Here is a 14706-nt window from a genome sequence, read left to right as displayed (position 1 = left end):
CTTTACTCGGGTTGCTGGATGGTGGAGAAGTGGGCTGCTCCCCAGGCAAGGTGATTTGAAGCCAACCTGCCTGTCACTGTGAAATGAAGTGTGTATGACAGTCTGGCTGTTTCTTTAACCACTGCCAACCTGACATGCGTACTTCAGCTCTTGTAACTAGCCCTGTGTCAGTGAGCCTGGAGGAACATAGATGCAGCCTCCGGGTCTCCGTGTGAGCGCTGTGTCTGCCCGCTCTAACCAATCAGGGTGCTGCTGTCATACTGTTCACATATACAAGCAGCATAAGGGAGTGGTTTAGATGACAATCTACATAGAAGTACGTCATATACACTTGATTGCAAAGCCATCTGAGCGTGGCACAGGAAGAGCAGGCTTTTATTTTAATACTGTTAAGCAGAACAGTTTGGGTATAGTTTATTCAAGCGGAACATGGGTGGTAAGCTGGGAGGGATTTTTGTATTGTTTAATAATGGTTTAGGTTAACCATGATAAATAATGACGTCAGAAGAAATTATATAAATTAATGCAGTTAACGGTTAGTGCAGTGTGTGCTGCTTGTCTGCGGAGTGTTGTGTTAGTGCATTTGTGCATGGAGCGTGAGAAGTTGGCTTGTCGGGTGGCAGTGTTTTGATCTCTGTGTTGTTCTGCCTGTGGTAGTTACCGAGATCTGCAGCAGCCTTGCTCTCGTCTCCTTGGGGTCAAGTACCATCGCTACTGCATTAAACCATGTCTTGTACTTTTGCTGAAGAGTGCGCCTGTGTGATTCTTTGACAAACTCTACGTTACCAAGGGTATGTTGCTTTTGTTCTGATTTTTTTTCTGACAAATAATTATTTTGGGGCATCTTCGATTAATTGAATCACTTGAAGTGAATTAGCACAGTTTCTAGATTGCCTTTATTTCCATTTTTTATTGCACTGACTTTAATGGAAGCTGTTAGAATACTTTCCATTAGAGGTGACAAATTACTTAATAACAATACATTCGATCAGCTTTACATATTAAGTCATAAGATGCAAACAGGTGCAAAGCTGTACTAAATATCACACAAATAACCAGTAACCAGTAAAACAAGGAACAAAGACCCATGACTGGCGCAGCTCGCTATGTTGCTCAATCTTTTGCTGAGACACACAACCCCTGCGGGGCCGCTGCTTGTATAGCTGCGGCAGGCATAGCTGGAGCATGGGTTAAAACAGAACAAGGCAAGTGACTCTGGTGAGTTCAGTGCAGCGGACTAAACAAGACTTTGCTGGTGTGCATGCCTCGTAATGTTTAGCCTGTTTAGAGCAGCGCCGACAGCTCTGATCATATCTGCCATTAATGCCCCACCACTTTTAAAAGTCACCAGCCGTCCCTGCCCTCTCAGTCTTTCCACGCATCGAAAGTTCTTCACATTTTGTGTCCATGAGACCATCTCCTCATACTGTTGTATCTAGGGATACAAAGCTCCTTTGAGTCTCTCCATGTGTCCTAAGTTATTGTATGAGACCCTATTTCCACACTATTATGTCCATGTATACCAACCCTACTATAGTCTGCCCCATGTGTCCTCATCTTCTCACACTCTATGTGTGCACCAACTGCATGACACTGCCTGTCCGGGTGTCCCATTGTATATCTATATGTCCATATTGGATTATGTGTATCAGAACTAGACTTATGATGTAATTTGGGATTGTTGCTGTGCCTTGTTGTGTATTGAAGTGATAAGGAGTGAGAGCTAGGACAATTAAGCATTAGATGTAAGTGTGTAGCTAGATGGGAAAGCAAGAGTGGAGTGGGCACAGTGTTTTGGAGGTGTGCATGTAAGGTAGAAGATATTCATAGCATGTCATAGCAAACGTGTAGCTACACATTGGAATCAGTGAATGAGAAAGGTGAAGAAAGAGACATGGGTGACTCTGCAGTTACTTACCACCTATGGAGTGGCCTGTATTAAGCAGTTTAACCACACTGAATGTGAAACAGAGAAGGCTGTCCCTGCAGCGAAGGGTGCAACCTTCGTGTGAAACCTTCTGTCAAATTACAGTATATGCTCAGAGGCATTCACTCAAAAGCAGCAACACACATGAAAGGTATAATACAACCAGGCATGGTATATGCCCTGACGGATCCAGCAAGTGGTGGCAGAGGTGCAACCAATACGAATTAGCATTATAAGTCCAGTTATAGTACATGCTCTGAATAGTCCCCAAAGAAATGGTAGCATTATTCAACCAATCCTATTAGCATGCTCTGTTGCTTGTCTATAGAGTCCATGCTGGAGTGGGAGGCACCCACTCATAGGAAAGACACTACACAACCAGCTATGGTAGATGCAAGGTTGAATCCATCCTGGAGCTGCAGGGAGCAACCGAAAGGAAGGGGGAGTATATGACCAGCTATGATACATGCCTTGTTGAGTCCACCAAGGCATCTCAGATCAAAGCAATGTGCAACTAAACAACTGATGATTGGATTTGTCCTAGAGGTCTAACTAGGAGAGGCTATAAAGATGCCACAGGAAGACATCCTTAACCTCCCTGATCTTCCCTTAATGCCAGGCAGAATGTCTGGGAGGAGGACGTATAAAAAGTAAACCATGCAGCGAGGGAATCCTAGTTGATGTGACTGACCCATGACCAATTGACAGTGAGATGTAATGGTAGTATAGTATAGCCCCAGTACACCATAAAGGACAGCTCGGCCAAGGCGCAGCCAGTCCAATGTCAGAAATGCTTTGGGCCAGGCGGGTTAAAGTTTTTTTGAACTGCCTTATTTATAATATGTTTTAATTCCCAAATAGGGCCATGTATTTGGAAAAAAACACAATTGGGAAAACTACAGTTTTCACCATTCTGATAGGATTTGGAGGCAATTACATCAATTTAAGCGAGACATGCAGAAGACAGAATGCATTTTAGGAGTCAACGAGGAGCCTTTCTCTATCAGTGTGGCATTCACTTAGGGAAGGAGGCTTACATCAATGTCATTCTCAGCCATCCGAACGGGGCGTGGCATCCTTTCCCGGTACATTCCAGAACTGTGGGGCTGGAAAATGAAAACATGATATAACAATTAGAAGTCAAAGCCCAGCGTTTTTTCAAAGCACCATTCCTTTAACTATCTTGCCCACTCATGACCTTAAAAACATTTTGGCAACTGGCAAGTTCTTTTTTTAATCTTGCTTTGACTTGAGAAAGGGAAGAGGGGGGCCGTTAAGCTACCCTGCTCTTTTACATATGGTAATGTGTGTCTAAGTGTTCAATATATCAGTTTGTTTCCTCTTCTATTTAACATCATCTGCGCAATGCAAAAAGGTGCTGCGGAGGTTGGCTGGAGAATAATAAATGTGTGCAGTCCAGATATCAGCTCCTCAGATGAGGAGTCATGGTCAGTGTACGGATGTTTTGCTGCCCTATACGAAGTGACATTATACCAAAACAGGATAGAGACAGATTGAGCTCATTTATAAGAGGCTCTCTTTTCTTGGTGCTATAGGCATCCCCCTCATTTTGATTTGCCCAAAACCGACAACATTCCAAAATTTTCAGAGACTATCTAGGTATCTGTAAGGAAATGCCTCCTTGGCATGGTTGCCCCCTGACTTTTTGCCTTTGCTGATGCTATGTTTACAATTGAAAGTGTGCTGAGGCCTGCTAACCAGGCCCCAGCACCAGTGTTCTTTCCCTAACCTGTACTTTTGTATCCACAATTGGCAGACCCTGGCATCCAGATAAGTCCCTTGTAACTGGTACTTCTGGTACCAAGGGCCCTGATGCCAAGGAAGGTCTCTAAGGGCTGCAGCATGTCTTATGCCACCCTGGGGACCTCTCACTCAGCACAGACACACTGCTTGCCAGCTTGTGTGTGCTAGTGAGGACAAAACGAGTAAGTCGACATGGCACTCCCCTCAGGGTGCCATGCCAGCCTCTCACTGCCTATGCAGTATAGGTAAGACACCCCTCTAGCAGGCCTTACAGCCCTAAGGCAGGGTGCACTATACCATAGGTGAGGGTACCAGTGCATGAGCATGGTACCCCTACAGTGTCTAAACAAAACCTTAGACATTGTAAGTGCAGGGTAGCCATAAGAGTATATGGTCTGGGAGTCGGTCAAACACGAACTCCACAGCACCATAATGGCTACACTGAAAACTGGGAAGTTTGGTATCAAACTTCTCAGCACAATAAATGCACACTGATGCCAGTGTACATTTTATTGCAAAATACACCCCAGAGGGCACCTTAGAGGTGCCCCCTGAAACTTAACCGACTATCTGTGTAGGCTGACTAGTTCCAGCAGCCTGCCACACTAGAGACATGTTGCTGGCCCCATGGGGAGAGTGCCTTTGTCACTCTGAGGCCAGTAACAAAGCCTGCACTGGGTGGAGATGCTAACACCTCCCCCAGGCAGGAGCTGTAACACCTGGCGGTGAGCCTCAAAGGCTCACCCCTTTGTCACAGCACCGCAGGACACTCCAGCTAGTGGAGTTGCCCGCCCCCTCCGGCCCGGCCCCCACTTTTGGCGGCAAGGCCGGAGAAAATAATGAGAATAACAAGGAGGAGTCACTGGCCAGTCAGGACAGCCCCTAAGGTGTCCTGAGCTGAGGTGACTCTAACTTTTAGAAATCCTCCATCTTGCAGATGGAGGATTCCCCCAATAGGGTTAGGCTTGTGACCCCCTCCCCTTGGGAGGAGACACAAAGAGGGTGTACCCACCCTCAGGGCTAGTAGCCATTGGCTACTAACCCCCCAGACCTAAACACGCCCTTAAATGTAGTATTTAAGGGCTACCCTGAACCCTAGAAAATTAGATTCCTGCAACTACAAGAAGAAGGACTGCCTAGCTGAAAACCCCTGCAGCGGAAGACCAGAAGACGACAACTGCCTTGGCTCCAGAAACTCACCGGCCTGTCTCTTGCCTTCCAAAGATCCTGCTCCAGCGACGCCTTCCAAAGGGACCAGCGACCTCGACATCCTCTGAGGACTGCCCCTGCTTCGAAAAGACAAGAAACTCCCGAGGACAGCGGACCTGCTCCAAGAAAGGCTGCAATTTTGTTTCCAGCAGCCTTGAAAGAACCCTGCAAGCTCCCCGCAAGAAGCGTGAGACTTGCAACACTGCACCCGGCGACCCCGACTCGGCTGGTGGAGATCCAACACCTCAGGAGGGACCCCAGGACTACTCTGATACTGTGAGTACCAAAACCTGTCCCCCCTGAGCCCCCACAGCGCCGCCTGCAGAGGGAACCCCGAGGCTTCCCCTGACCGCGACTCTTTGAATCCAAAGTCCCGACGCCTGGGAGAGACCCTGCACCCGCAGCCCCCAGGACCTGAAGGACCGGACTTTCGTTGGAGAAGTGACCCCCATGAGTCCCTCACCCTTGCCCAAGTGGAGGTTTCCCCGAGGAACCCCCCCCTTGCCTGCCTGCAGCGCTGAAGAGATCCCGAGATCTCCCATAGACTAACACTACAAACCCGACGCTTGTTTCTACACTGCACCCGGCCGCCCCCGCGCTGCTGAGGGTGGAATTCCTGTGTGGGCTTGTGTCCCCCCCGGTGCCCTACAAAACCCCCCTGGTCTGCCCTCCGAAGACGCGGGTACTTACCTGCAAGCAGACCGGAACCGGGGCACCCCCTTCTCTCCATTCTAGCCTATGCGTTTTGGGCACCACTTTGAACTCTGCACCTGACCGGCCCTGAGCTGCTGGTGTGGTGACTTTGGGGTTGCTCTGAACCCCCAACGGTGGGCTACCTTGGACCAAGAACTGAACCCTGTAAGTGTCTTACTTACCTGGTAAAACTAACAAAAACTTACCTCCCCCAGGAACTGTGAAAATTGCACTGTGTCCACTTTTAAAACAGCTATTTGTCAATAACTCGAAAAGTATACATGCAATTTTTATGATTTGAAGTTCCTAACGTACTTACCTGCAATACCTTTCGAATGAGATATTACATGTAGAATTTGAACCTGTGGTTCTTAAAATAAACTAAGAAAAGATATTTTTCTATACAAAAACCTATTGGCTGGATTTGTCTCTGAGTGTGTGTACCTCATTTATTGTCTATGGGTATGTACAACAAATGCTTAACACTACTCCTTGGATAAGCCTACTGCTCGACCACACTACCACAAAATAGAGCATTAGTATTATCTCTTTTTACCACTATTTTACCTCTAAGGGGAACCCTTGGACTCTGTGCATGCTATTCCTTACTTTGAAATAGCACATACAGAGCCAACTTCCTACATTGGTGGATCAGCGGTGGGGTACAAGACTTTGCATTTGCTGGACTACTCAGCCAATACCTGATCACACGACAAATTCCAAAATTGTCATTAGAAATTGATTTTTGCAATTTGAAAAGTTTTCTAAATTCTTAAAAGACCTGCTAGGGCCTTGTGTTAGATCCTGTTTAGCATTTATTTTAGAGTTTAAAAGTTTGTAAAAGTTTGAATTAGATTCTAGAACCAGTTGTAGATTCTTAAAAAGTATTCCAACTTTTAGAAGCAAAATGTCTAGCACAGATGTGACTGTTGTGGAACTCGACACCACACCTTACCTCCATCTTAAGATGAGGGAGCTAAGGTCACTCTGTAAAATAAAGAAAATAAGAATGGGCCCCAAACCTACCAAAATACAGCTCCAGGAGCTCTTGGCAGAGTTTGAAAAGGCCAACCCCTCTGAGGGTGGCAACTCAGAGGAAGAGGATAGTGACTTGGAGGAAAATTCCCCCCTACCAATCCTATCTAGGGAGAACAGGGTCCCTCAAACCCTGACTCCAAAAATAATAGTCAGAGATGCTGGTTCCCTAACAGGAGAGACCAACACCTCTGAAATCACTGAGGATAACCCCAGTGAAGAGGACATCCAGTTAGCCAGGATGGCCAAAAGATTGGCTTTGGAAAGACAGATCCTAGCCATAGAGAGGGAAAGACAAGAGATGGGCCTAGGACCCATCAATGGTGGCAGCAACATAAATAGGGTCAGAGATTCTCCTGACATGTTGAAAATCCCTAAAGGGATTGTAACTAAATATGAAGATGGTGATGACATCACCAAATGGTTCACAGCTTTTGAGAGGGCTTGTGTAACCAGAAAAGTGAACAGATCTCACTGGGGTGCTCTCCTTTGGGAAATGTTCACAGGAAAGTGTAGGGATAGACTCCTCACACTCTCTGGACAAGATGCAGAATCTTATGACCTCATGAAGGGTACCCTGATTGAGGGCTTTGGATTCTCCACTGAGGAGTATAGGATTAGATTCAGGGGGGCTCAAAAATCCTCGAGCCAGACCTGGGTTGACTTTGTAGACTACTCAGTGAAAACACTAGATGGTTGGATTCAAGGCAGTGGTGTAAGTAATTATGATGGGCTGTACAATTTATTTGTGAAAGAGCACCTATTGAGTAATTGTTTCAATGATAAACTGCATCAGCATCTGGTAGACCTAGGACCAATTTCTCCCCAAGAATTGGGAAAGAAGGCGGACCATTGGGTCAAGACAAGGGTGTCCAAGACTTCAACAGGGGGTGACCAAAAGAAAGGGGTCACAAAGACTCCCCAGGGGAAGGGTGATGAGACAACCAAAACTAAAAATAGTAAAGAGTCTTCTACAGGCCCCCAAAAACCTGCACAGGAGGGTGGGCCCAGAGCCTCTTCACAAAACAATGGGTACAAGGGTAAAAACTTTGATCCCAAAAAGGCCTGGTGTCATAGCTGTAAACAGCATGGACACCAAACTGGAGACAAGGCCTGTCCCAAGAAAGGTTCCACTCCAAACTCCCATCCAGGTAACACTGGTATGGCTAGTCTCCAAGTGGGATCAACAGTGTGCCCAGAGCAAATCAGGGTCCACACTGAAGCTACTCTAGTTTCTGAGGGTGGGGTGGATTTAGCCACACTAGCTGTCTGGCCGCCTAACATGCAAAAATACAGACAGCAACTCTTAATTAATGGGACTAGAATAGAGGGCCTGAGGGATACAGGTGCCAGTGTCACCATGGTGACAGAGAAACTGGTTTCCCCTGGCCAATACCTGACTGGAAAAACGTACACAGTCACCAACGCTGACAATCAGAGAAAAGTACATCCCATGGCAATGGTTACTTTAGAATGGGGAGGGGTCAATGGCCTGAAACAGGTGGTGGTCTCCTCAAATATCCCAGTGGACTGTCTGCTTGGAAATGACCTGGAGTCCTCAGCATGGGCTGAGGTAGAACTAAAAACCCATGCAGCAATGCTGGGTATCCCTGAACTGGTGTGTGTGAAAACAAGAGCACAATGCAAGGCACAGGGTGAAAAAGTAGAGCTGGAGTCTGGAAAAATGGCCCAGCCTACCAAGAGAACAGGAAAGTCAGTTGGGAAACCAACTGCAACACAGCAAAAGAAAGGGAACCTCTCTTCTCAGGAAGAAGTTCTGCCCTCTGAGGGAACTGAGCCTTTGGAGCTTGAACCTTATCAGGTTGAGCTCTTAGGCCCAGGGGGACCCTCAAGGGAGGAGCTGTGTAAGGGACAAGAAACCTGTCCCTCTCTTGAAGGCCTTAGGCAGCAAGCTGCTGAAGAGTCCAAAGGCAAGAAAAATGGAACACATAGGGTCTATTGGGAAGATGGACTCCTGTACACTGAGGCCAGAGACCCCAAACCTGGTGCCACTAGGAGAGTGGTAGTGCCTCAGCTGTTCAGAGAGTTCATCCTAACATTGGCCCATGACATTCCCCTTGCTGGACATTTGGGACAAACCAAGACGTGGGAGAGGTTAGTCAACCACTTCTACTGGCCCAATATGTCCAACATGGTTAAGGAGTTTTGCCTCTCCTGCCCCACCTGTCAAGCCAGTGGTAAGACAGGTGGGCACCCAAAGGCCCCCCTCATTCCACTTCCAGTGGTGGGGGTCCCCTTTGAAAGGGTGGGTGTGGACATAGTTGGTCCACTGGAACCTCCCACAGCCTCAGGAAATATGTATATCCTGGTAGTAGTGGATCATGCTACCAGGTATCCTGAAGCTATTCCCCTTAGGTCGACTACTGCCCCTGCAGTAGCCAAGGCCCTCATTGGTATCTTTACCAGAGTGGGTTTCCCTAAGGAGGTGGTGTCTGACAGAGGTACCAACTTCATGTCAGCATACCTGAAACATATGTGGAATGAGTGTGGAGTGACTTATAAATTCACTACACCTTACCATCCACAAACTAATGGCTTAGTTGAGAGATTCAACAAGACATTAAAGGGCATGATCATGGGGCTCCCAGAAAAACTCAAAAGGAGATGGGATGTCCTCTTGCCATGTCTGCTTTTCGCTTACAGAGAGGTGCCACAGAAGGGAGTAGGATTCTCACCCTTTGAACTTCTGTTTGGTCATCCTGTAAGAGGACCACTTGCTCTTGTTAAAGAAGGCTGGGAGAGACCTCTCCATGAGCCTAAACAAGACATAGTGGACTATGTACTTGGCCTTCGCTCTAGAATGGCAGAGTACATGGAAAAGGCAACCAAAAACCTTGAGGCCAGCCAACAGCTCCAGAAGTTTTGGTATGACCAAAAGGCTGCACTGGTTGAGTTCCAACCAGGGCAGAAAGTCTGGGTTCTGGAGCCTGTGGCTCCCAGGGCACTCCAGGACAAATGGAGTGGCCCTTACCCAGTGCTAGAAAGGAAGAGTCAGGTCACCTACCTGGTGGACCTGGGCACAAGCAGGAGCCCCAAGAGGGTGATCCATGTGAACCGCCTTAAGCTCTTCCATGACAGGGCTGATGTGAATCTGTTGATGGTAACAGATGAGGATCAGGAGGCAGAGAGTGAACCTCTCCCTGATCTTCTGTCATCAGACCCAAAAGATGGCACAGTAGATGGAGTGATCTACTCAGACACCCTCTCTGGCCAACAGCAAGCTGATTGTAGGAGAGTCCTACAACAGTTTCCTGAACTCTTCTCCTTAACCCCTGGTCAGACACACCTGTGTACCCATGATGTGGACACAGGAGACAGCATGCCTGTCAAGAACAAAATCTTTAGACAATCTGACCATGTTAAGGAAAGCATCAAGGTGGAAGTCCACAAGATGCTGGAATTGGGAGTAATTGAGCGCTCTGACAGCCCCTGGGCTAGCCCAGTGGTCTTAGTCCCCAAACCTCACACCAAAGATGGAGAGAAAGAGATGAGGTTTTGTGTGGACTACAGAGGGCTCAATTCTGTCACCAAGACAGATGCTCATCCAATTCCAAGAGCTGATGAGCTCATAGATAAATTAGGTGCTGCCAAATTCTTAAGTACCTTTGACTTGACAGCAGGGTACTGGCAAATAAAAATGGCACCTGGAGCAAAAGAGAAAACAGCATTCTCCACACCTGAGCGGCATTATCAGTTTACTGTTATGCCCTTTGGTTTAAAGAATGCCCTGCCACCTTCCAAAGGTTGGTGAATCAAGTCCTTGCTGGCTTGGAGTCCTTTAGCACAGCTTATCTTGATGATATTGCTGTCTTTAGCTCCACCTGGCAGGATCACCTGGTCCACCTGAAGAAGGTTTTGAAGGCTCTGCAATCTGCAGGCCTCTCTATCAAGGCATCCAAATGCCAGATAGGGCAGGGAACTGTGGTTTACTTGGGCCACCTTGTAGGTGGAGGCCAAGTTCAGCCACTCCAACCCAAGATCCAGACTATTCTGGACTGGGTAGCTCCAAAAACCCAGACCCAAGTCAGGGCATTCCTTGGCTTGACTGGGTATTACAGGAGGTTTGTGAAGGGATATGGATCCATTGTGACAGCCCTCACTGAACTCACCTCCAAGAAAATGCCCAAGAAAGTGAACTGGACTGTGGAATGCCAACAGGCCTTTGACACCCTGAAACAAGCAATGTGCTCAGCACCAGTTCTAAAAGCTCCAGACTATTCTAAGCAGTTCATTGTGCAGACTGATGCCTCTGAACATGGGATAGGGGCAGTTTTGTCCCAAACAAATGATGATGGCCTTGACCAGCCTGTTGCTTTCATTAGCAGGAGGTTACTCCCCAGGGAGCAGCGTTGGAGTGCCATTGAGAGGGAGGCCTTTGCTGTGGTTTGGTCCCTGAAGAAGCTGAGACCATACCTCTTTGGGACTCACTTCCTAGTTCAAACTGACCACAGACCTCTCAAATGGCTGATGCAAATGAAAGGTGAAAATCCTAAACTGTTGAGGTGGTCCATCTCCCTACAGGGAATGGACTTTATAGTGGAACACAGACCTGGGACTGCCCATGCCAATGCAGATGGCCTTTCCAGGTTCTTCCACTTAGAAAATGAAGACTCTCTTGGGAAAGGTTAGTCTCATCCTCTTTCGTTTGGGGGGGGGTTGTGTAAGGAAATGCCTCCTTGGCATGGTTGCCCCCTGACTTTTTGCCTTTGCTGATGCTATGTTTACAATTGAAAGTGTGCTGAGGCCTGCTAACCAGGCCCCAGCACCAGTGTTCTTTCCCTAACCTGTACTTTTGTATCCACAATTGGCAGACCCTGGCATCCAGATAAGTCCCTTGTAACTGGTACTTCTGGTACCAAGGGCCCTGATGCCAAGGAAGGTCTCTAAGGGCTGCAGCATGTCTTATGCCACCCTGGGGACCTCTCACTCAGCACAGACACACTGCTTGCCAGCTTGTGTGTGCTAGTGAGGACAAAACGAGTAAGTCGACATGGCACTCCCCTCAGGGTGCCATGCCAGCCTCTCACTGCCTATGCAGTATAGGTAAGACACCCCTCTAGCAGGCCTTACAGCCCTAAGGCAGGGTGCACTATACCATAGGTGAGGGTACCAGTGCATGAGCATGGTACCCCTACAGTGTCTAAACAAAACCTTAGACATTGTAAGTGCAGGGTAGCCATAAGAGTATATGGTCTGGGAGTCGGTCAAACACGAACTCCACAGCACCATAATGGCTACACTGAAAACTGGGAAGTTTGGTATCAAACTTCTCAGCACAATAAATGCACACTGATGCCAGTGTACATTTTATTGCAAAATACACCCCAGAGGGCACCTTAGAGGTGCCCCCTGAAACTTAACCGACTATCTGTGTAGGCTGACTAGTTCCAGCAGCCTGCCACACTAGAGACATGTTGCTGGCCCCATGGGGAGAGTGCCTTTGTCACTCTGAGGCCAGTAACAAAGCCTGCACTGGGTGGAGATGCTAACACCTCCCCCAGGCAGGAGCTGTAACACCTGGCGGTGAGCCTCAAAGGCTCACCCCTTTGTCACAGCACCGCAGGACACTCCAGCTAGTGGAGTTGCCCGCCCCCTCCGGCCCGGCCCCCACTTTTGGCGGCAAGGCCGGAGAAAATAATGAGAATAACAAGGAGGAGTCACTGGCCAGTCAGGACAGCCCCTAAGGTGTCCTGAGCTGAGGTGACTCTAACTTTTAGAAATCCTCCATCTTGCAGATGGAGGATTCCCCCAATAGGGTTAGGCTTGTGACCCCCTCCCCTTGGGAGGAGACACAAAGAGGGTGTACCCACCCTCAGGGATAGTAGCCATTGGCTACTAACCCCCCAGACCTAAACACGCCCTTAAATTTAGTATTTAAGGGCTACCCTGAACCCTAGAAAATTAGATTCCTGCAACTACAAGAAGAAGGACTGCCTAGCTGAAAACCCCTGCAGCGGAAGACCAGAAGACGACAACTGCCTTGGCTCCAGAAACTCACCGGCCTGTCTCCTGCCTTCCAAAGATCCTGCTCCAGCGACGCCTTCCAAAGGGACCAGCGACCTCGACATCCTCGGAGGACTGCCCCTGCTTCGAAAAGACAAGAAACTCCCGAGGACAGCGGACCTGCTCCAAGAAAGGCTGCAATTTTGTTTCCAGCAGCCTTGAAAGAACCCTGCAAGCTCCCCGCAAGAAGCGTGAGACTTGCAACACTGCACCCGGCGACCCCGACTCGGCTGGTGGAGATCCAACACCTCAGGAGGGACCCCAGGACTACTCTGATACTGTGAGTACCAAAACCTGTCCCCCCTGAGCCCCCACAGCGCCGCCTGCAGAGGGAACCCCGAGGCTTCCCCTGACCGCGACTCTTTGAATCCAAAGTCCCGACGCCTGGGAGAGACCCTGCACCCGCAGCCCCCAGGACCTGAAGGACCGGACTTTCGTTGGAGAAGTGACCCCCAGGAGTCCCTCACCCTTGCCCAAGTGGAGGTTTCCCCGAGGAACCCCCCCCTTGCCTGCCTGCAGCGCTGAAGAGATCCCGAGATCTCCCATAGACTAACAATACAAACCCGACGCTTGTTTCTACACTGCACCCGGCCGCCCCCGCGCTGCTGAGGGTGGAATTCCTGTGTGGGCTTGTGTCCCCCCCGGTGCCCTACAAAACCCCCCTGGTCTGCCCTCCGAAGACGCGGGTACTTACCTGCAAGCAGACCGGAACCGGGGCACCCCCTTCTCTCCATTCTAGCCTATGCGTTTTGGGCACCACTTTGAACTCTGCACCTGACCGGCCCTGAGCTGCTGGTGTGGTGACTTTGGGGTTGCTCTGAACCCCCAACGGTGGGCTACCTTGGACCAAGAACTGAACCCTGTAAGTGTCTTACTTACCTGGTAAAACTAACAAAAACTTACCTCCCCCAGGAACTGTGAAAATTGCAGTGTGTCCACTTTTAAAACAGCTATTTGTCAATAACTCGAAAAGTATACATGCAATTTTTATGATTTGAAGTTCCTAAAGTACTTACCTGCAATACCTTTCGAATGAGATATTACATGTAGAATTTGAACCTGTGGTTCTTAAAATAAACTAAGAAAATATATTTTTCTATACAAAAACCTATTGGCTGGATTTGTCTCTGAGTGTGTGTACCTCATTTATTGTCTATGGGTATGTACAACAAATGCTTAACACTACTCCTTGGATAAGCCTACTGCTCGACCACACTACCACAAAATAGAGCATTAGTATTATCTATTTTTACCACTATTTTACCTCTAAGGGGAACCCTTGGACTCTGTGCATGCTATTCCTTACTTTGAAATAGCACATACAGAGCCAACTTCCTACAGTATCCATTATATTTCAAGAAAAATACATGTGTATTCTTGTTACTTATGCATTTAAAGGACGTCTTTTGAGGTGTGTTTGGTGCCATAGAAATGATCAGGGTCCCTTAGAAAGTAGTGTTAATACACAGAAAAGAGTGACTTGAAAAGAAGGAAAGCCTCTTACTTGTGGCAGACTAGTTTACAGGGGAAATGTGAGATTTCCTGCAGGTCAAGGACTTTCACAAGACCACCGGGGCAGAATTAATTGCATCAGCTGTAAATTATTAACCCTGTCCCTCTACCACCCTTTCATCTGTACTGGCCAACTTGACTCTGTACCGTTCAAGATGAGAATTTGTCTTTGCCCACATCTAGTAAACCAACACTCTGAAAGCATCTCACCAGGTAAATGGAGTTTATATTGACAGGCAGAAACATTTTCTGGTATTATTCCTGAATCAGTTTATCACCTACCGGCACAGCCAATGATATCCTCTTCCCAGGCATCACGTGTGAGGCAGAGCGACTGGAAAATGGTGGTAGAGGGGGGAGCTGGGAATATCCGGGAGAGGCTGGCGGTGGGTGGGAAACCTGCAACAAAGGAGAAGAAAAGAACTAGGTGGTCAGGTTGGAAGTGCACAGGAGATGCCACACCATAAAGCTAGCAAAATAGTCCAGCAGTTTAAGGTTGCTGCTGTAGAGATCTGTGCCTAGCTTGCAGGTCACAGGTGTGA

General features: G+C 48.1%; 1 protein-coding gene across 1 annotated transcript in view; it reads right to left on the bottom strand.

The window, feature by feature from the left end:
* The window catches only part of LOC138246270 (pleckstrin homology domain-containing family A member 7-like), a 236784-nt gene that overhangs the window by 96098 nt on the left and 125980 nt on the right, over positions 1-14706 (bottom strand). Inside the window, exons 10-11 of the mRNA XM_069200700.1 lie at positions 14447-14563; positions 2965-3033 (exon numbers count right to left, since the gene is read on the bottom strand). Coding sequence (XP_069056801.1) covers positions 2965-3033; positions 14447-14563 — 186 coding nt within the window. The remainder of the gene's footprint in view (positions 1-2964; positions 3034-14446; positions 14564-14706) is intronic.

Source organism: Pleurodeles waltl, chromosome 7 (assembly GCF_031143425.1).
Source record: "Pleurodeles waltl isolate 20211129_DDA chromosome 7, aPleWal1.hap1.20221129, whole genome shotgun sequence".
In the NCBI taxonomy this organism is placed as follows: domain Eukaryota; kingdom Metazoa; phylum Chordata; class Amphibia; order Caudata; family Salamandridae; genus Pleurodeles; species Pleurodeles waltl.
The sequence above is the reverse complement of the archived record's forward strand: the minus strand, read 5'-3'. Positions and strand labels throughout refer to the sequence as shown.